This window comes from Streptopelia decaocto (genome assembly GCF_964273445.1).
Source record: "Streptopelia decaocto genome assembly, chromosome: 4".
NCBI lineage: Eukaryota > Metazoa > Chordata > Aves > Columbiformes > Columbidae > Streptopelia > Streptopelia decaocto.
In genome coordinates this window covers 64,155,736-64,179,194 of record NC_138658.1, presented here as the reverse complement: position 1 = coordinate 64,179,194, position 23,459 = coordinate 64,155,736, and the positions used below count along the sequence as shown (strand labels likewise).

General features: G+C 38.3%; 1 protein-coding gene across 5 annotated transcripts in view; it reads right to left on the bottom strand.

Annotated features, from left to right (window-relative positions):
• Positions 1–23,459, bottom strand: part of SLC2A9 (solute carrier family 2 member 9) — a 130,374-nt gene that overhangs the window by 32,787 nt on the left and 74,128 nt on the right. For all 5 annotated transcript variants that reach the window (XR_014183846.1, XR_014183847.1, XR_014183848.1 and 2 more), the window contains 3 exons: positions 23,027–23,128; positions 21,120–21,195; positions 3,301–3,428 (listed from right to left, as the gene is read on the bottom strand). Coding sequence is in view for 2 of the 5 variants with exons in the window: in XM_082050487.1 (XP_081906613.1) it covers positions 3,301–3,428; positions 21,120–21,195; positions 23,027–23,128 (306 nt within the window). In the remaining 3 variants the exon portion in view is untranslated. The remainder of the gene's footprint in view (positions 1–3,300; positions 3,429–21,119; positions 21,196–23,026; positions 23,129–23,459) is intronic.

Sequence of the window (23,459 nt, the reverse complement as noted above, 5' to 3'; positions counted from 1 at the left end):
GTCTGAAATGCCTTCAGACCTAAAACCAGATCTTCTACAATTTCTCTGTATGTTCCAAGAACCCATGCAGTAATGCTTCTTCAATTGTTCTATTTTTGCAGTAAAAGATTTTTTAAAATGCACATTTTTGACACCTATCATATACCTCCTAGTAATCACAAAATATCAAATGTACTTGTGGATTCAATATAGTATCAGTTGTCATTTTAACCTCAGTTCTGATTGTTCACACAAACGAATTTCTCAAATACACAGTGGAGAGGGCTGGAAGAGTAGCTACAGTTTAATTGTTTTTACATTTGTCACAAACTGATTTGTGTACTAGCTTTTCAACCTTGTCCATACATTTTAATGTATGACTCAAGCCAGTGTTTTATTCTGTTATATGTATCTACAGATGGTTGAGGGGAGAAAATCTAGGCATTCAAACTAGTTAATTGGTGACATTTGGAGAACTAACTACGGCTTCATTTTTTGAGTAACCCTAAAGTTAACATATTTGTTTCCTGAACATTTGGGATAATTTCATAGAAACGCACCCCAACAATCAAAAAAGTAACTGTTGTTTCTCAAAAAATCAGGTCGGTATTTAAATACACAGAAGGGATTATGTTTTTGTTGTGTGAAGGCATATTAAAGATTTTTTTTCCTGTTTTAGACAAAAAAAACGAGCTAAGAAGAGGCTATTGCCTTTTGGTAAAGTGACTCACAAGCTGAATGTTGAGAATAAGGTTGACAGAAATAGGAAAGAAATGAAAGTCAGAGAATGAGGAGACATTATCGTTTGATCTTGTGAAAAACCTTTAAAAATTGAAGTCTGAGTAACACTGTTTTCATCTTTAGGTGCAAACTCTAAGCTTTTTTTCTATATTACTTTTTAAAGAAGAGAAAACTGAAAACCTTGCAAGCTGGAAATATGATTTATCTCTGTTTAAACTGGTAATTTTGTAATCACACAATGGGAAATTTTTATGACATAAAACAATAAATTCCCCAAAGCTACAGCAAACTTCATATGGATGCATACTAAATCACTCAGAAGGCTTTAGTATGCATAGGAAAAGTTAGAGCATGTAGTTTACCTTTTATCTGAATTTACTGAGGGCCTTTTTTAACCATTCCCACTAGGTGATCTGTCAAGGTGGGATTAGGAGGACACAGAGGGAGAGCCCTGAGTTGCATTAATTCAGATGTGACTGACGGCCAGAGCTCAGGTAACTCCTCGGTTTTATGCAGGAGTCAAAAACTGCAATTTTGGAGAAGCGTGATTATTCCTTAAACATCTCTGGATAGTTTAAAAACATGACAAATTACAGTATTCTGATTATACGCCCCTAGATGCGAGACCTCTTTCACTGCCACCTGCCTGGCCGCCATGGAGGAGGTGACGGGGCCACCAGTACAGGGCATGCCGGGATGGAAGGCGATCCCCAGCACTGCTTAAGCTTAATCAGTCCCTGTCTGCCTGCAGAAACCGCTGGTAAACCACACAGAAGCATCACTTGGCTGGATGAGCTGCCTACTGGATCACACTGACGCTAATGGCCAACGTCAGGTTTTCAAAAACACAAGGGAACTGACTAATTCTTTCTCTGCTGTGTTTGGTAGATTTTCTAATGACCTCAGTGAGAAAATAATTATGTCTCCAGCTGCTTTTGAAAATCTCACCTTAAATGTCTAAGATGGCAAGTCTTATTCTGTGCTGTGAAACTGATGAAAAACACTCATTGATTTCAGCAAGCATTACAACAAGCTCTTAAGAGTTACAGTTCTGAGCAGTCTAATTGAAGTCAATGTTAGTAGGAACTCAGCCTTTATACTCATGTTGACTTTTGAAGGTGATCCAGGTAATTAAAACACCTGGAGAATTTCCCTTTTACAAAGAATTTTAAATTAAGTGTCAAACTTAGATCAAGGGTCAGACTTTGTAAGACATCTAAGTTCTCCCATAAACTCATACAGATAATCTTATACAGTACTACTCAGTAAAAGCAGTTTTACTTGTCAAATGAAAATGAATTATAGTCTTACGGTGTGAGATAATTTCACAGTATCTGCAAACACTGTTACACGGTATTGCATATGATAAAGTATCATATAATTTTCAGTTTTAAGAAGGTACAAACAGCAGTAACACCTCCTTGCCTGTTATTCAACTCTCTTACTCAGAGATGATTCGAAGGGTAATCCAAAATCTCTCTCCTAAATGCGCAGACCCGCAAGTAGCCTGGAGGGCTTGCTCCTCTCTGTACCCTTCTCCTGCCCCTATTACTTTCCTCTGTGCATTAAAAAAAAAAATCAACTAGGACTTGTTGTAAGCTTCACTCTTAAACTGTTATCTGTGGAGCAGGATGGCTCTTTGAAGAGTTTGGACATGGTTGGTCAGGGGACTGATCACCTGTCCTTCAGCTCCTGAGACAGAGAATCAGCTCCCTTGTGAGCTCCAGAGTCTGTGGATGGTCACTGGGAGAGGTTCATGGTTGGGAAAATGCCCTCAGTGTAGTTTTGAAGGAGAAGCTGCTTGAAGCCTCCTTTTTCAGACAATGACACACCAACAATGATGAAGTGTCCTTAGGAATCAGAGGGGAAAAATACCATTTTATGTTCAACCTTGAATTTTATTTTTTCATTTAAAAAAACCCAGAAAATAAAGTTATCCTGTTAGAATACCAACATCAGTTGTCAGATAGCTCTAGATGACTGGCCTCTGGTCTCCATGCAACTAGTCCAGCCAAAGAAATAAAGCAGTTAACTAAAAGTGAAGCTTATGCGAGCCTGGGGAAGCTGGGACAGGAACAAATTCATTCATGCAGCAACTAGGCTATGGCAAGAAGGAACCAGCTAATGAAGATAAAAGCCCGACAGAAGAGATTTAAAAATACCGAGAGCTTAAATGGAGAGGAGATTCCTTAATGAGACTAAAAAGGATTCTCAAAGCCTAGGGTAAACCAGAAGATGGGTGGCCTAAAGGATGAAGAAAAAGACAGTGAAAATCACAATCAGTGATCGTGAACTCTTGACACAGCCATCAGACTGCTTTGATAAAGAACTTCTGTGGCAATCTGTCATAAAGGGTTGTCCACGGTTACAAAAATTTTTCTTTTGCAGGACAATTTTCTCCACAACATTCGAACGAGGATGTGCAGGTAGCACAACTGAACTGTATCAGAAACACTGTGGCAATTTCATCCACCTCAATAAAAAGACATTTATTATTACCTGAAAATTACTATTCAAACATCATATGCTACACTACACCAGCTGTGTCATAGTATATCAAATATCAAGGCTGCTGAGTACCTGAATGAAAGGGAAGAGCAGTCCGACTGCGAAGTTGGAGAGCCAGTTGACTGTCCCAGCTATCATGAATGCGGCCGGCCTCTGCGACTGCTGGAAAAACTCTCCGGTGAGGACAAATGGAATCCCACCTGAAACAGGGTCCAAGGCAATGGTTTTAGTAAGCTTCCTCTGCCAACAGCTGTTTCACTTACAGAGATGAACACATTCATGTCAGACTCCCCAGTGACCAACACTGCTCCACAGTGCTCTGCTCAGGTGTACACAGGGGCTGCTGAGCCAGTAAAATGGGATTTGTCAAAATCGCGCTTTAGAGAATTGTGACACTTCCTTCTTTCACACCACTGCATCTCCTGTTCTACGTTCTTCCCATGATAGCAAGCAAGTAACAGAGCACTGAATCCACACATCAGCTTCCTGAGTACCGTGTGACAAGCTGTTTACTAAACACAAGAATGATTGTTTCTACTAAAATGCTTGTAGACCTTAACAGTTGGAAAGATGGTTCCAAAGAGATTAAACAGCAGTTTTGGATAATTATTATCCACTTAATTTTAGCAATAAATAAGGCAAAACATCTACAAGCATACTATTCTTTGATGCTTATTTAATACATTTCCTTACTAGATATACTGTTGGTACTTTTGGCACTTCTGGCAAGGTCTATTAATCCCATCAGTCAAGGACTCTGACCTCTGTAATAACAAGTTTAGTTGAATACCACATTTGTCACTCGTGTTTCCTTCTACTTACACAGTGGACTATTTTGTACAGCACTGGCATATTGCTGGCCTGACAATACCCTTGGGGAAGAGCTGTCTAGTAGCTGAAAGTCTCAATTTATGATCTTCAGCTTCTTTCATTCCAATAGGATATTTCAATAGAAGTATTTCTATTTTTATAGAATAGAACATGGATTGCATTTGCTGATGGGCTACATACTCCAGTTAAAGTTGCACATTAGACATGCGTCTACTTGCAGAATTATTTCACTATAGCCTGGATAACAGTAAACCTAGTAATACTAGACAGGTTTTCAGTATTGTGGTACTACCAATTTCTACTTCTAGGTGCTCATGTCTTGCCAGTATTATCTGCCTCATCACTTAGCTTTGCAGGTTAGATGCATGTACACACATACTATGTAAGTCCTTTCTCTGTTTTAAGCATTTTAACAAGTTACTGTAGACAATCAAAAACATTAATAGACACACTCCCTCTCAAAAACCTCTATAACAATCCCAACTTCCAATATATATATATACATTAAGATTAAAAAAAAAAAAAAAACCACCAAAAATTTATCCATCCACTGAATCTTCTCCTTGCATGTTTTTCCTTGATCTATGTGCTTATCTTTTGCACTATCCTTACTGTTGGACAGTTGTGAAAAAATCTCCAAGTCCTTTATAGCAATGCATTGTCATGTAGCACCTAGTACTCAATGGCACTGCACTTAAACACAAGCCCCAGAAGCTGTCCTGTGAGCAGTATGAGATAGGAACTTGTAAATGCCTAATGGGACATGCAGATGATACATGGCATCTCATATTCCTTCACTCCAGAGCTTTCAGATGCAGAGATGATGAATATATGCAAAAGAGAAAGGCAACATGATGCAGCAAAAGGCTACACACATTAGCAGACATCACCTTCTGTCATCAGCTGATGTGGCTTTCTGGGAGAACCTATCTGCAAAGGCTTCAACTGAACTTTCTGTCCCACAGACTGCCAGTGTAAAATACAGACACTAAAGCACAGTGCAAATACATTTATTTACTCCTACTTTATATATAGGAAACTGAGATAAGGAGACTTCAGGTCATCCAAGCCCTAGTTTAGTGTTAATCTACAACTCATAGGTAGCATCTGAATTCTGTGACTAAAAAAAAAAGTGACCTCTCAAAAGGGCACTTTGAACAGGTAGAATAAGCAGCTGAGCTGGCATAATTTATTGAAATTGAAGCAACATGTGGTCTATCAATCCTTAGTGGATTAGTGGTTATCACACACTTGGGATTTGGGTTCAAATCCTAAGATGGCAGGCAAAAGAACAATCACATCTGTTCTGTCAGCATATGTTTTAGGTCTCAAATGCCATGCAAGGCAGTGGTTTGCTAGGGCACTTGCCACTTGGAGAGAGGAACTGAAGGACTGGAAACACAGAAATCATGTAACATCATCTATTTATTATCATTTATTCTGTCATGCCTTTGCTGTAGGACAATCTACTGAGGTGTTGCTGTTCTTGTCAGTATAATGAAAAATGCTGTTCGAGACCCATTTGGGAAAATACACATTGTACAAAGAAGAAAAAAGCCAGAGGCAAAAAAGGACAAAAAAAAGTACAAAAGGACAGAAATGTATCAGAAAGCATAAATGTTACAGAAATAAAAATGCATCGGCACTATCTTGGAAAAAGGTTCCTTGAAATTCAAATGTACTTTCTACATACATATTAATCATCACTAAAACTTATGATTAGTCACACTTGCATAAAACTCTTCAATGTAATTTGAAAATTAATCAATTAATCTAGTGATGGTAAAAATAGCATTTTGCAAGGTCTGGAAAAAAATAAAAGAAATTAGCAGCTGCTCTGAGTTCTTTCAAATGTTCTTTAGAGGAATGGTAAAGGTGGCACAGACAGACCTCCAGACTTTCTTGAGGCATAGACAAGCATCTCCATAGCACAACAAAACAGAGAAAGTAATTTCTGTAGAGGCATGACTTAAGACAAATTATATGGAGGAACCATGGAGCCTGAAAATCAATTTCCATGAAAGGCCAGGTCTAGAAACATGAGAAACTGAACGAAGGTAGGTCATTGCTATATATCACTATATGACTGCAAGAGCAGAGACACATCTCACTAGGATGCAGAGCAGGGGATGCAAATGCCTGCCGAGCGCCACACCACTGTGAAGAACACACTCCCCAACTACGTGAAGTCAAAAAAAGATTAGGGCAACCTGAAGGAAAAATGTAAAGCCTTAAGACATCAACAGTGAGGATACCTGAGATCAGCTGAACTGAAAAGTCCAGGACTCTATCCCCAGCCATTTCAAAGTGTCAGAGGGGTGTTCAAGGACTCATTTTCTCCTGGAATTTAGTTTATTTGAGAAAGAAATCTGGGTGCATGAGGCTGAAGGAAACTGTAGTGTGCTTTGACTAGACCAGTTCGGATCCAGGCCGCAGTGTGCCACTACCCAGTCTGTGCATGCAGCCTTGCTCTCTTTACAAAATCCCAGGATTTTCCACTTTACTTTTGCAATAGTTGAGCCATGACAACAATACAGCACCTCACCAGCCATTCCTTACAGAGTCAGTCTCATTGCAAGCTTCTCTACATAATCACTGGGCTAGATGGGCCCATACTGGCCTGCATTCAAATACAGACACTTGGAAAGCACAGCCAGAGGCAATCCAACCAAGCCACTGTATTTTTTTGAAACAGTCTTTTTGTCATGCGTTTTGCAACTTTAATATGTATTTGAATGTGGGTGAAATTTCACAAAAAAGCTAACTTATGTTCTTTCTTATGGAGGATGAACCTGGCATTAGCATTTCCCCTGGAAGGCTTTCCACACAGTTTTCAGTGAAACAGCATTATTTTAGCTCTGATCATAAAACCAAAAATATATATTAGGATTTCCTGTAGGAGTTTTTCAGCAAGGTAGCTTTTGAACATGAATTTAAAGAAGTAATGCACTGACCACAATAATTATAGTTATTCATTTCTGATACATCATTCTTTTCAGCACTGCAGTGAAACTAATGGAAGAAACTCTTCACATATTGTAGTACAGTTAAAGAAAGATTGTTATACCTGTTAGCATGCTACATCTACTGGAAATTACAAATTTCCTATTGCAGGACTTGCATAACAATGAGCTGTTTAAAGAAACTAGATTAAGCTCACCTGAAACAATTAGACATGCAACAATACTTCTACATCTGTGTATTTTATTCATTTCACAGAATCACAGAATGTTAGCGATTGGAAGGGACCTCAAAAGATCATCTAGTCCAATCCCCCTGCTGGAGCAGGAACACCTGGATGAGGTTACACAGGAATGTCCAGGCGGGTTTTGAATGTCTCCAGAGAAGGAGACTCCACAACCTCCCTGGGCAGCCTGTTCCAGTGTCTGTCACCCTCACCGTGAAGAAGTTTCTTTCCATATTTAAGTGGAACCTCCTGTGTTCCAGTTTGAACCCATTGCACCTTGCCCTATCATTGGTTGTCACTGAAAAGAGCCTGGCTCCATCCTCGTGACACTCACCCTTTACATATTTATTAACATTAGTGAGGTCACCCCTCAGTCTCCTCCAAGTTAAAGAGACCCAGCTCCCTCAGCCTTTCCTCATAAGGGAGATGCTCCACTCCCTTAATCATCTTTGTTGCCCTGCACTGGACTCTCTCCAGCAGTTTCCTGTCCTTCTGGAACTGAGGGGCCCAAAAGTGGACACAATATTCCAGATGCCTCCCTACATCCTCTGACAACAGCCTTATATTCTTCCCAAGTGGCAAGCCCCTGCTTCCATGATCCGTAGACTCTCCTATTCGATTTGAGTTTGCCCAGCAGTTCCCTGCTTAACCAAGCAGGTCTCCTGACTTCCCTCCTTGACTTCGTATGTGTTGGGATGCTCTGATCTTGAGCTTGAAAGAAGCAATCCCTGAATGCTAACCACCTATCTTGGGCCCTTTACCTTCAAGTACCCTGTCCCATGGGATTTCCCCTAGCAATTGCTTGAAAAGGCTGAAGTTGGCCTTACTGAAGTCCAGGGTTGCAATTCTGCTTGGTATTCCGTTCCTGTCACATGGGATCCTGAACTCAGTAATTTCTCTCAGTAATTAGTCCAGTTACACTTTGAATCAATGTCATTTGCTGGTAAACATCCAGAATCAAAACCCACTAGTCCTTTATGCATGAACAGAAACAATACTCTTTGTATACATGCTACAGATTTTCAAATATATATTTCAATTTGCACAACTATCAACATGTTTTCTTATGAAAAATTAAGTACACATACTTATTGTTCTGTTCAGTGAGCACTTACAAATAAACATTGCTTAGCAGATGTTACTCAATTCAGTGCAAAAATCTGAACACAGAAAACATGAAAGAGTAAGGAAAGTACTTAGATCATCACTCTGTTTTTATCCAGTACCTAACTGGGAGTTGAAGTCATGGCTATATAAATGATTTATGAAATGTAACTGCTAAAAGAACAAATGCCTAACACAAATCAGGGAGATTTACTACATAGGCAAATCACCTCTAAAGGCGATGGAAACCTTGTGCCATAAGAAGCAGCAAAGAGAAAGGAACTCCCTGGGACAGCAGTTCATCTTTCAATGGACACTCAAGACAAAACTGTGTTGAGGCCATGGCTCCAGGGCCAGCTGTGGGGTTTCCAGCCCCACCAGGAGGACCACCCGTGGCCACACAGCCTAGTGGCCTCCTGCTCGACTCTGCACTCCAAATTCTGCCCGTAGGGGAGGGAGTCTGGAAATCCTGAGAGCCCGGATTAGGACAGGAGCTCCCAGACTTCCCAACCCCACACACTGAGAGATGGAGTCTCCCAAGCAAGACGTTTTGAGAAAACTGGCAAGTACTCTGCAACAATGTTCTGTTTTGGGAAAAAACAACAACAAAAAGCTATTTCCTGGAAGCCTGAGTAATATCTTCAATTTTTACTAGCTTTTCCTTTTTGCCCCACTTTGGGGTTTTTTTTGGTAATAAAAACCAGCAGTCCAGACACAGGCCATTCTGCCAACTTCTATACAAATCCAACACATCTTTTTTGGTGGTTTGTGACACTTTCAATCTGGTGGGGTCTTTTTTTCCTGGTTATTGTTGCTTGATTATTACATAGTTGTTTTTTGTTTTGTAAACACTGAAACATCAAGATTCAATTTCTACTGTGGTACTTAGCAATATTTCTTTTCACTTCACCATTATAATTCTACATCTCTACTGAAGAATAAAATACATTCAACTTTTAACTGCACATAGTGTTTTAACCATTTCTGCTATATTTTCAGACTCACTTTATCATATCAGAACCATAATTATACCCTGAATTTCTGTTCTTCTACTTGAATGTTAAAAAAATTCTTCACTGAGCTATGACTGAGTCTTTATGATATAATTAATTGTATAATTATTCTCAGCAACAATGATGATCACACACTGATTAACATCACTTCTCTTAATATTACGGAATTAAAAACTATGATCACAATTACAAGATAATGATGAGAGAGTTTTTACTGTAATAAAAGCACACAAGTGTCCTTTACATTTTCATCCACTATACAGATGGCAGTATTGTGGATATACCTGAATTAAAGGCTCACAAGCATCATCAGTCCTAGGTAAGTGAAATATTCATACAGTCATATCACTATGACAGGATGAAAACAGAAAAAAAACAAGCCCTATCTCATATAGGCTTATTGCTTCTACAATAATCTACTGAAAGAAATATAAAGTCATCGGACATGATTTCCTCATCAGGAATTCAGGTTGACAGCCCATTAGCACAAAATGCTGCTGGTTGTGAACCTGTGCAAGCTGAAACAGTCTTGAAAACTCAGTGTCAGGCTTTCCTCGTGAAATATTTTAACAAATTAATCATAGTAGCAGTGCACAGCCATGTCATTCTATAGCTGCATTCATCCTGAAGGACCCAAAGAGTACAAACAGTGGACCAAATTTTCAGAGAAACTGGGACAGAAGAGCCTCTCCCTGTTCTCCTCCTGTTTAAGATGGGTAACAGACCATCTGTTTATTTCTGGAAACCGTTGAAATCTTTAAGACATGGGCCTCAAATGACAGTGATTAAAGAATTTGGCTGCAGCTCCAGGACGGTAGGCAGGATGAAGAGAGCAGTGGCTGTAGGACTAATGAATGTAGGACAACAAAAATATTTTATTTTCCTTACTATGGCCGATAACCAAAACAGATATAGGAAACAGCAATACCTGTTTGCTAGCAAACAGAAAAGAGAGCCATAAGGTGCCCTTTGACTACAAGTACCGGCCTGAAGAAAGACAGTCTTGCTATGATGAAAGATATAAACCTTCTTTCTGATGAAATTTAGAAAGAAGTTGCCAAAGGCATATAACTGAGTGTTCCCAAAAAAAAGTAATGTTTCTGGAGTAGGACAGCATTTGGAGATTCAAAGGAAACTGCTTACTTGGTCAAACTGACACCATGAGACTACCCATGTTCACACAATTGTCCTTCTGACCTATTTTTCCCCCGAGAGTATTTTATTGCTGTTTATTTAGCTTTCTACAAGGTAGGCTGGCTATCAAGAAACGCTGTCTAGACTCTAAAGCAACTTTCATTGCAACATAAAACTAATAAACATTTGCATTTACATGCTAGCCATGGAGCTTAGCACGAAATACATGGGATGAACTTAGAACTTTGCTGTGCATTGTGCCTGGAAACAAGGAAAATAAAGTACTTTTTTGTCTTACATTCATTAATTCTACATCTACTGTTCTATATATTTATTAGTTTGCACTTTTGTAAGTTTAAATATTTTACATTCATTCACAGACTAAACAGTATTTTTTTTACTAGGCTTTCTATGTCCAGTTCACATTACCCTGAGTAATGCACTTACACAACCTTTGAATAAATAAATTTTTCAGTTACACAAAGCTCTAAAACACAGGGGTGCATTGTTCCAGCAGTAAATTTCTTAAGTGTTGGAGTTGTGAGCCATCAGCAAGTCATTAAGGATCATTCAGGAAAACATGTTAGTTCAGGTGAGAGGAGTGCTCTCAAGTGTCAAAGCATTCACATTTTGAAAGCTTCAATTAAGATAATTTTTAAATCTATTGTTAAAGGGATAAAGTTCATAAGTTTTCCTGCTGCTAAGATCTCCATGTGTCATCTCTAGCAATGTCTTTATCCAACAGACAGAGTTACCTTTAAAACACTAGGGCTTCATTTTTCAGTAGAACCTCCACTAATTGTAATGAATTGAAATCACTTCTGTAACAGAACTGTTAAAAGCTACACATTTACTCTATGCTGTTCTTTAAAGAGAGAAATATTCAAACAAAACATAAACCAGGTATTAATCCCAAGATATATGTTGTATTCAATATATTCAAGGGGTATGTTATCATCCCCACCAAAAAAAAAAAAAAAAATGAACGAACATGGGGCCCAATTGTAAGCAATTCTATTTCTTAACAGCCCCAAACCTCAGTTTGTCCACTGAAAAGTAACAAAAAGATAAATTCTCATGTGAAGCCCTTAAACTTCCCATACAGTCATCTCCTTGCCTCAGCAGAAGTAGTTGAAAGTGGTCCTGTCCCCAAGAGTCGGCAGAAGGTTCTCCTACTGCCAGAGCAAACCAGGGGAGGAAGGGTGTTATAAATCATATTTCCTGCTGCTGTGCTTCACAGCCCACAGAAATTAAAGCAATGGCACTACCATGGCAGGTGGTGATGGGTGGCAGCTGGAGGCTGAAATGCCAACCCTAAGGCTCCTCGTGTTGGATGGATGGGTGGCAGCGGTGTCTGCAGCAGTGCAGTGGCACAAAGGGGCAGGGGATGGGGCCAGAGATCCCTCAGCAAATCTTCAACTGAGACTGGTACCTATTGCACAATAACAATACATCTCCACGTTATTACAAGTTCCTGAACGGAACCGCAACTCATGTCTGCAATATGCAACTGCTTTTAGTGAAGCACGTTTTAAATCTACTGTTGTGCCCACAAAAGCCTTACAACTATAAACAAACCAAATGTTTTCTTATATAAATAAATATTTCTGCACAAATACCCTTCTTAGCTGATGTGGGAACTATTTGACATTATCAAAGGATACTTATGTGCTAGAAAGACTGTAAAAGCTTCTAGTTTACGGAATAAAAGACATTTTGAAACTTAACCTAAATGTTCAAATCCACCACTTTTTAATTAAATATATAGCAACCTGGTTTTATTTGTTTCTTTTTAACATGGTACACTTTTCTAGTACAAAGAGAAGTTTTTTCCACTCAAGCAAGCTCCAAACTCTTTCTTGAACTAAAAAGAAAGCGTATGAAAAGAATACCTCTGTGGGAGGCCACAAGCATTAGACATTCCTACATCCCACTCTAAGTGGGGAAGCTAACACATCACACAAAGCTTCTGTAAATGCCTATTTCAGGCAATCATACTGATGCTGCCTTTCATTTCAGTACTTTAATGTCTACGTGTGTGCTATCACACCTTTCTTTGTGTTTCACATCCAAGACAGATTTTTCTTCTTCCCTGATGACATTTCAGATTGAACAAACCTCATGACTTTCAAAGTGACCCTTTTATCACAACTGCTCCGCTGTCAATACAGCTGCACATTGGCATTCAGAGTAACAGCATAGGCTGATGTAAGCTTTAAATATCAAAATATCTTTGATACACCTCAGGGCACAGCAATGATTTCCTTTGAGTTTTCTTTTGTTTACTTCATAATGTCAATTCAACACATGCTAAATATACCATTATCATGTTTCTATTGTGTCTGTATTCAGCTGTACTAGGAAAGACTTCACTCACCATGACAAGTATTATAAAACTCAATTATAAGACAAAACTCTCAAAAAAGAGACAAAAAGTGAAACATTTTTCTGAAATTATCTGGTTTGCTAAGATTTCTTAGCTGCATCTGAAAATGCAATTGCTATAAAAAGCAACATTCAAAAAATGAAGATCTCACTACCATAAAATAACTATTTTTTCAAATTCCATTATAGTGAGTTCTATCGACTTCATTTTTCTGTGATGAGAGTTTGACTGGAAACATATCACTGATCTGATTTTGTCATCCCTACTCATACTGAATAGGAACTTATTCTAAAAGTAGGAATTGAAGCAAAATCACACTGGTTCACATTTGATCCTATTCACAATAAATGCAACCTTATGCAAAGTCTACTGAAGTCAGCTGGACTTCTGAAGGGAAGCGCCACTCATCCATAGAAATACCTACAGCATTTAGGACCAGAGTAACTACTTCTAAGAGGTTACACAGCATAGGACAGTAAAGTCAGATTCCCTGTTGACACCGTCTAAGGATTAACCAGAGATTCCTGCTTTTTTCTCACTGAAGCACCACTGATTTAAAAATAGCAGCTATTGATGTACATTAAAGTCATGGGCTACGTGCTCTATGTAATGACCAGTTAGAAAATCCTCTCTGCAAACATGCTCATCTTCACAGACACATGGGCTTTCTGACAAATGGAAAAAAAAAAAAAGAAAGACTTTATACCGAGGATCAAATATCTCACTTAGAGATAAAGCAAGAACAAAGGACTTGGAGATAAAGGAATCAAGGATCAGATTGGATCATCTGGTTCAATTCCAATCCTCGGCTGTTTCAGGAAGTATTTCATACAGTCTTTTTAGAAATTTAAAACACTCATGTTTAGTTTCTCCCTTTGCTGTTGTTTCCATTGAGAAGTTAATAGAGAACTCTGCTCCTGCAGTGGCTATGAGTTTTCTTCCAGTTTCTATTCTAAATTTATTCATAGCTAAGCAGCACCTAGGTTTGGGTTTTTGTTGTGATTTTCTGCAGCAACATTTACCTTGAGCTTATTCTCTCTTCTCAGTGTTATTCTCCCTTCTGTCCATGTATGTGGAAACAGAAATTCTATTTGCAGTATTTTGTTAGGTACTATGAAGTTATTCTGTATCTTTTAATATAAATATCTATCTTCTTCACCTTCGCAGTAGCCCTTCTTTGCCACTTTCCTGGCAAACTGCTACATGAACAGTTTTGTGCTCCAAGTCTTCATCTCAAAAATGATGACATGACACATGACAACACAACGAGCATTTTTCACATTACGATACAGAGAGACAATGCATGACAATATGATGCATTAGGTCTCAAAGAAAATATGTAAAAGAATATGCATGTAGACTGTCAATGTAAAACAAACTTTCAAATAACTTGCATAAAATATAAACATCTATGGGGAAGTTTTCCACGTGATACTGACAGACATCATTCTTATATTCTCCCTTAGGAAACTGGCATATTCAGACATGCTTAAATCCTCTATTACTAGAAATGGGTAAACTGTGAAGGATGAAGTGAGATTTCAAATGAATCACAAATCTCAAATTTGGAAGTCACATGAATTTCCGGCAGAAAGATGGCTTGATTTATGTTAATCAAGCAACGGATATAAAAGCAACTCCTCAGATTTCTGGAACTTCCCCTGGTATTACTGCTTGTTGTAATAAAAGCTGATTTTTTTTCCTTCCAGAGGACTCCAAGGAACTCCTGGGGAATGTTCCCTGGAGGAGAGAACATTACTGCATGCCTGCCTGGGCACACGTGTGACTGACCTCTCACCCAGCTACAGCGGCCCAACGAAGGGCAACACAAACACCTTTTTCAGGTCTTACTGCAAAAATAGGGTCTTGGGTTATTTTCCCAATGGTAAAATCAAGTCCAGTGCTCCAGTTCACTGCATTTCCAGAGCCACCAAATATGCAAAAGTTTGATTCAAAAGAGACTTTTTCAATTTCTGAAAGCAGGTGATGAAGGAAAGATTACTTCAAAGCAGGTATATTATTAAAACAGTCTACCTCCTCCCGCCCTTTCATTTAGTTAAAAGACAGGCATCATACCTAACCTCCCCCACCATGGTTTCCTTTCCCATCTCTGCAGCATTGCCTCCTCCATTTATCAACACTGGATAGAAGGATGTTAAACAGAGTATTCTTCTAAGGAAGCCACATTATTAAATCTCTTCATACAAAGACAATGCACGGAAATGCTTTATGCCAAGTTTCCAAAGTTCTCAAGGTCTCACTGTGTCTATGTCATGCTTATTTCTATTGGGAAGCCCATGCCAACATTGCTGTAATCCTCAATTAATCAGTTGCTTGATTTTTTTCCCCCATATGTTCTACCATCCGGAGTGAATCTCTTGACACACGGCAGAAGAGACATTCTCTGGTTCAGAGAATGGACATTTAGTTGTTATATACAAATTGGAACAGCATCAAACCCGAACACTGAAAGACCCTCATCCCAGAACACATGACAGCCTCCCTGGCAGGTGGGGTCACAATCCTGGCAGGCAAATAAGGAAACTGTCCCTGGATTTCCCTGGGTCAGCTGGTTTTACTGTTGGTGGTGGTTTCTTGTTTGTGTTTGTGGTTTGGGGTTTTTTTGCTTTGTTTTGGGTTTTTTTTTCAACTATTTGGTGGTAGATAAAAGGGGTCAATCTCCAGCAACTTCATAAAACTAACTCCAGTCACTCAATGCACACACATGCATACAGATATTTTTCAATTCACCCAGCAAAATCAAAAATCACAAATCATTTGCACAGTGACTATTGCAAAGGCACAATGGATGAACTGGGAATTAAAGTGAACACATAAAGTAGAACCTACACACTTTCTGTTTAATTCAGATTTTTAGTGCGGTTCTCCTGAAAGAGACATAGATTCTGCAAGCACAGTCAAACATACTCCAGTGTCCACAAAGAGGTAGCCACCCAGGTTTAACTGAGAAAGCAGGGATAACTGCTTTTAGCTTTTCCTTTTTCCTTAAATAGTACCTAAGATAAGCTAAAAGAAGGAAGACATTTCACATGTAGCTAAGCCCATCTATCACTACGCAAATTTCCAAGGACCTGCAAATTGTTAACCACTCACTAAAGGCATTCCAATTCAATGCATTTGCTCATGACACCTAACCCAAACAACACAAATGCTTTGTGGAGATACTGAAAATGTTCTCTGACTATTTTTCTATGATTTGTTTTCTCCATCGATTTTTTTTTTTCTTCTTCTCTCCCTAAGACCCAGAACTAATCCCCTTAGTCCGTTCTATTTACTCTTTGCTGGACAATTCTTCATTTGAAACACATCATATTTTTATTTCAGATCAAGTGTCTGAACAAGAAAAACATTTCCATGAAGCGTCTGCCTTTACCTTGAAGGCAAACTGTAAAATTATTTACTAATGTATTCCCATAATCAAAAGTAATATTGGAAAACAATATGTTTGTTTGCAACCAACTACCTTCACTCGTGTATAATTAACCAAATGGGGACAGGGAAGCAACTGTCTGGAACAGCGTAGCTCCTTAATCTCTAAAAACCAAGCAATTTGTGAAGGGTATTTTACTTTCAGATCATAGATTGACTATCTTTAACATAAAGGTCCCTTTAATTTTTAATAAATGCATGAAAGCTTTCCACTGTTTGTCTTTTGGTAAAAATGATGAAGTACCAAATCACGTGCATGTCTGAAAGTACCTGTTGGCATTACTGTTTCAGTCCCTAGAAATATGCCTGAAAAACATCTGCAAGCTGAAAAGCCAAGTTCAGAAAAATGAAACAAGTAAAAAAACGCCACAATTTATAGTAGCAGCTGATCCTAGCTGTAAAGGAGCATATGGGACTCATCCATATGCTATCAGAGAGTGGGAGACCACACAACATCTAAGCTATCAAGAAAGTATCAGATGTTCTAACAAGAGAGAAAATACTGTGTTTTTAAAGGTAATTTTATGCTCTAGAAGGTTATGGCAGTATTTTTATATGCCCGATTCCTTATGTTATTTACTGTTTTCAGATGGGATAATTTTTTCCAAGTACCAATAGCTCAGTGCATGTAAACTGAATTAATCTTAGATGAAAATCTGTATCGCCAGAATCATTACAAACTATGTAGGAATCACTCTGAAGAATGCTGAAATGCTCTAAATAGCTAAAGAAGGAATTAAATAAGATAATAAGTATTAGTAATACCATAACAATAATACCTTTTTAACCAATACAAACAAATGATACTCAGCCTTCTACAAAAGGCTACAAACATTAACAATCTGCAACTAAATAAAAATAAAGAGCATACATTAATTTTCTTGGGGAAAACCTTTAACTGACCAGAAAGGTGGGAAAGCTATTCCTAAACTTCAATCCTGTCTTGTTAAACTACCAGACTGCTGCAAAAGAATACTAGATATTGAAGTGTGAAATTTTACTGCTAAAGGCTGTAATAAAATATCACTGACAAGAAAGCAATAAGAAATAGGCATTCAGTCTGGAGAAATCTGAGGTGATAAGGTAAAAGTCTACAAGGTCACAAGAAACTTGAAGAGGGAAGAAGGGGATCAATTGTTCTGCTTCTTCCAATGCAAGACATAAAGGGCATCCCACCAAGCAAAACAAAGGATGTTTTCATGCACGTGAAAGGTGGTAGACTTGTAGATTTCTTTGCTAAAAGAAGCTAAAATTTCACACAGTTTCAGACAGGGAACGAACAAATTAATGGAAGACTACAAATATCTTGGAAATGCTGTCTCAGTAAGACCCTAAGCTGAAAAATATGTATGAGATACATATATGGATATGCTATATCAGTCACATATCTTAGTATTAACTGTCACAGTGTAGTTTTCAACAAAACCCAGCCAATTTTAAATCAGTTGGTAACTGCTAGTCAGTAGTACTTACTTTCCCTATCTAGGAAGATCCAGAAAGACAGAATTCCCAATGGACTACAGAGTTTTGAAATAAAAAAGCAGAAGTACAAACCACTCAGTTTTGATCTTTGTGTAGTAATTAAGGACTCAAAATCCTTGGTAACCTGCTCTACTCTCTATAAGCTAAAACCTTTTCCTTACAGTGACAGTCCATCTTGCTTCAACTTATGCCTTCTATCTCTGAAGCGTTGCCAGGACACAAGAGGAGCCTGGCTCTGTCATCACAACACCCTCCTCAGAGGTACAGGGGCTGCTCTTTGGTGCCCCCAAAGCCACCTCCTCTCCAGGCTGAACATGTCCAGCTCACCCAGCCCCGTCCCTGACTTGGTGACTCCCCAGCAAATTTGCTGCAGTTTATTGATGTCTTTTCTGGACTGGGAGGTAAGGACAAAACTTGTCACAGCAACTGCACTCTAATATTGAAGTTATGTCTTGTGATACAAAAAGCAGTGATATCTCACTTTTTAGCAATATGTTATTTGTTCAGAAAAAAATATATATGCTCTCTTCTCACTTATCCATCTTAAAACATGGCTAATAATGGAAGTTGCTTTCATATTCTGAAAGATAACTGCCCCCAGCTAAGACATAACCAAGTAATTTAGATCTTCTAAGCCCCACTAAACAGAAAAGTTTCACTGAAGATAAATCTGGTCCCATTCAAGTCAGCTAAAATATTGCTATTGTTTTACAGAGGAACCAGAATATGATTCTTTCCAACTTCTTCTCAACAGCTGAAGTGTGAATCAACAAAATTTTCATAAAAACCAAAGCACTGTTCACTGCTACCAAGATATTCACACTATTATCAAGTATTACAAATGTCTGAACATACACAGGAAACGTGGAGAGGCCAACTGGGTAGCTACTGGTACAGTATTAATGTTCTTTGGCTTTAAAAGCAATGAGCACAACAAAAAAACCCCACAGAATATATAATTTTAAAGAATTTCTGTAGAAAGCAAGTAATATCAAACAAAAGCTGTTTGTCTTACATATATCTGCAGACCCTACTTCAAAGACAGTGCAAAGCACAATAGAAAATCCTGGCTAGCACTGGTAAGAGGAAAGAAGCTAAGTTAAGAAAAACAGAATCCATTCTGAAGAATGGTGAAGTGAAAGAGAAATGTAGAGGGCTATTCTTAATACACTAAAAATACAACATGTAAGAACATATTGATCTGCAAGTCGTAAAGATCAGTGGAACATGTCTGTAAAATGGAAAAAAATTACAATTTGTTTCAACAGATTTTTAGAAAAAACATTGGTAGATGTTGCAAGCAGCTGCACTTAAATTGTTTGAGCTATTTAAAACAGTGGAAAGGAAGTTTTCAAGAAGTTTTGAGCCAACATTTGATTTTACTTAGGTATCCAAGATGCAAAAGCAGCTCTATTCCACCAAATTCTTCTTTTTAAAAAAAGTCTCAATCTAAGAAACATACGTCCGCAACACTAGGGACTTAGCGGAACCTAGATTTGTTATTACAGAAGGACAAAGGGATTGCAAGATCGTTTGCACTATTTGCCTTGTAATAAGTGCTAGAGGTGAAGAACAACAATCTTTGTAGGCCATCTACAGTCCAGCACTGGGTGTGTTAATGACCCTACCCAAGCCCACCCTCCAGTCAGCTCCCATATGTAAAAGAATAAGCACAGAAATTAGTGGCAGACTATCTTCCCAGAAGCAAGGGGAAAAGGAATATTGTGGTCTCCCCATTTTCCTCAGCTTTTCCAAAAGAGGATCCACAGCATTACAGCCATGTTTCATTAGAATCACAGAGAACATCAGCAACTCTTCCCTTCCCCAAATGAACCACAATCAATTAATTAGATCACTTCAGTGGTGAAGATGTATAAACAGCTGATTAATGTTTAATGTCAAGATCTTCATAAAGAAAATGAGGTAATAAATGGTGCATGAAAAAAACTGAGAACTCAGTGGAACAGAAGTCTCGCTTTCAGGTTCACAGCAGAACGTCTGTGAAAAACTCCTAAAAAGCAGCTAATTTTTCCCATCTTTGTGCAGAACAGTTTGTAAGAGAATCTCTGAAAATTTAAGCACTGTTTTGACATCTTATTCTGTACATGTATTGAATTTGGATTAAATTTCTCTTTATCTGTCTGCAGATAATTTTTGTTAACATTTCTTTATTTGATAACTGCAGGATCCAATTCTGATCTAGTATCTGAAGGCTAGAACAACACTGCTTATACTACACTGAATTAAGTATTTGTGTGTTATGCCTACCTATTAAAATGCATTTTCCAAAGACACGATGCAGTTAGAAACACAGGATAAATTAGGTCTGAAGGGACTTCTGGAGTTCAGCCTCTGGTCAAAGCAGGGCCGGTTGTTCATGAACTTGTCCAGCTGAGCTTTGAATAGCTCCAAGGTCGGACACTTCATGGCCCCTGTGAGCCATGTCTTCCAGTGCTTAACCACTCTCGGTGTAACATTTTTTCTCTTTTACCCAGTCACAATTGCCCTTGTTGACACTTGACTGTTGCTCTTGTCCTTTCATTCTACACTTCTGATAAAGGTCTGGCATTATAACATTTTTATCCTTAAACATGTTATTTGTCAAAGCAAAAAAAATTTAAAAAATTACAGCTGGATTTTCTATGAAGTTGTATCCAACTCTAAGTAATCAAAACTCGGCTGGTGAAACAGATTTGATAAACTCATTACAAATCTACAGAAACAGTTACCCTGAGGGCATCAGATTTGAAACGTGTACAGTCAGCAGAGAACTGCCAGACCAGAAGCAGCTCCACCATCAGGACATCCATCTTTTCCATCATCTTCCTAAAGAGAACATGTGGAAACCCTCCTGCACAGCACTTCTCTGTCTTTGGAGAGGAAGAAAAGAACCACACACAACTGTCCCCTTCCACCACCAGTGTCCAATTTGCATCCTACCAGCACTGAAATGCTAAGACAAGCATTGATAAATAAAACACTCAGCTTCCAGTTTGAGTTTTTTTATAGAGTTACAAAATCATAGTAACCCCACAGTAATAGCCAATATTTTATTTTGGTACTGATTGCAATTTAGCCACTAGTTTTCAATTATGCTGACAGCTAAGTGGGAATGCGTGCGTACATGGGGTTTTATTGAGAATATTGCTATCATTTTGTGTTGCTATCACTTTTCAGTGTCTTAGATCCCTTGTGGTCATCAGACAAAGGTAAAGTGAAGGTGCCAACAATTTGTTAACATAATCCCAGTGCAAAAATACCTGGGCTTTGATGTACAAAAAAACATGAAAAAATATAGACATACCTGGTCCAATGCAGAATGATGCAATGATTGCAAGGATGCAAAATATGCTGAGGTAAGGAAGCCACTGCACGGTTTTCTGGGTAGATAAAAGACATTCATGGTAAGTGTGTTGTATGTACCAATATTAAAAAAAAATCACAGATAGAGAATATTTTCCACAATTCTTTCTCTATTTCAGAATTTAGTCTAGAATTATTTTAGAAAATCATAGTATTTCTGTAGGAATTTATTAGATCATTTGTAGTAAAGGTCTTGGTCTCTGCAGAATCCCTGCAGAGAAACATTAGACAAGCTCTTGCACCACAGAAGTCACAACTCTGAGAGTTTACAACTTCTTGTGCTGAAGTTCAAGCCATCCTGGAAAAAACTTTTACTTTCCATTGAACAGACTCAGCACCTCCATCTTCCTCAGGTATTTCAGCCACGTTTAAAAAGAGCAACTATGGTGGCCCAACAGAGCTTCAGAGTTCGCCATTTAAAGGCTGGGCTGAAGTCTGGACGTGACAGGGTTCCTTTCAGTGAGACAGCTGTACCTGAGCCTTAGCAAAGAACGTGAAAGCCACAGTCCAGGGATTTTAGCCATAATCTGATTTTGCAGACAAGGAGGGCCATGTGTGTGTGTCACGGTTTAAGGTACATGGAAAGAGAACAAACTATAAATAGTTCTTCAATGGAATTGTAAATAGAATAATTCTGGAGTTCTCGTGTGAGCTCAGATCCAGGGTCTCTAAGGGCACTGAAAGAGAGAAGGTGCAAAACCAGAGTAGTGACAAATTGCCCTGACATCAAGCCTATTTATTTGTTCCCCAGGTCCTTTGTTCAAAGCAATACCTAATCTCTCATACTTAACAGATTGAAACACTTCTGAAAGGAACTAAAACTGGAAGACACTCCAACTTCAGATATTTACAACAGTCGAAGGTCCTCACAGATCAGACTAGGTTTCAAAAGATTTTGAAGAGAATTTTTTTATTGTTTACTTCCAATAACATCTCTCTTCTGGAGAGCTCTCTTATAGTTGTCATGACAGGTATGTGAAGTAAAGTTTTATTGTGCTGTAAGTACAGGTAAGTCAAATAAAACTTTGCAATGGTGTGGCACACATTTGCTAGTCAAACTGTCTTACTCTCTTCAACCAAGAAACAAGATTTGAAAGTCAAAAGAATGGCAAGACACAGGAATCAAAACCAGGGGAAAAATGACTTGATGAAAGACCACCCAAACCCACACCATTACAGACTGTCAGTCTTACTTCCCAAAAGCTCTGGGGAACAGAAAGAAATGGAAGCCAAGCAAGGAAAAATGACTCAGGGTCAGTATCTAAATTTGTTTACTAGTCCTCCTCTGACTGTTTGAAATTTTTGGGGAACTGACTGCTAATAACATCTGAGAACTTAAGTGCAGATGTTCTGTAAAGGCTAAATCTTTATATTTTCAATAAAAATATCAGAAATGCAACTTGAAAGAAGCAGCAAATATGGAAATTGTCCACTACTGGAAAAAAAAAACCAAACATCCAAGTCTAAGAATAAGAATGACATACAAAGTAGGAAAGAAATCTCAAAAAGACTGCATTACAAATAAAGATAAAAACATATAATATAGGTAAACTATTTACCCAACTATGGGTTAAATTGTCTTCATAATAGTTCATGAATGCATGAATCCTTGAGTTAAGGAGACTGAATGTGACAAAGCCCATATGGCTTTTTAATGCAAAAGCTGCTATGGCTAAACATAGTACATTGAAACCAACAGATTCACAAAGAAACATAAAAGACCTTCAAATCCTTATGCCAAACTAATTAAAAGGACTGGCTTATATAGGAATGCCAAGGTAAACAGGTATCGAGCACCTGTTTTTTAAAACAGGCGAGAGTAAAAATATGTAGTGGCTGTAGTATTACCTGTAAAGTCAGAGAGACGGTCAGCACTGCGAAGAAGACAATCATCAACCCAAAGCCCCCGATGAGCAGAGGTCTGCGCCCAAGCCGCTCAATAACTAAGCCCTGGAAAACAAAAAGTGGCATTTGACTTTCTTGATAAAGCACTGAAGAACTCAGATAATGAATTACGTTCTCCTTGCAAATATGAACACCAAAAACAAAACCAAGAGATCTGATTTTATACTATTTATCAGCTTTTATACTATTTATCAGCTATGATATGTTCATAACTGTGTTCACAATTATGTTTACATAATTCGACCTCTTTGAAAAAACAAGTCAGCACAGCATCCTTATTTAAAACCCCTGAAAAAATGGGAAACGGTCAAAACCAGTACTTGGTAGTAGTCTTATGCTTGGATTTCCCCCTAAGGAACAAATATGACCATCTTGA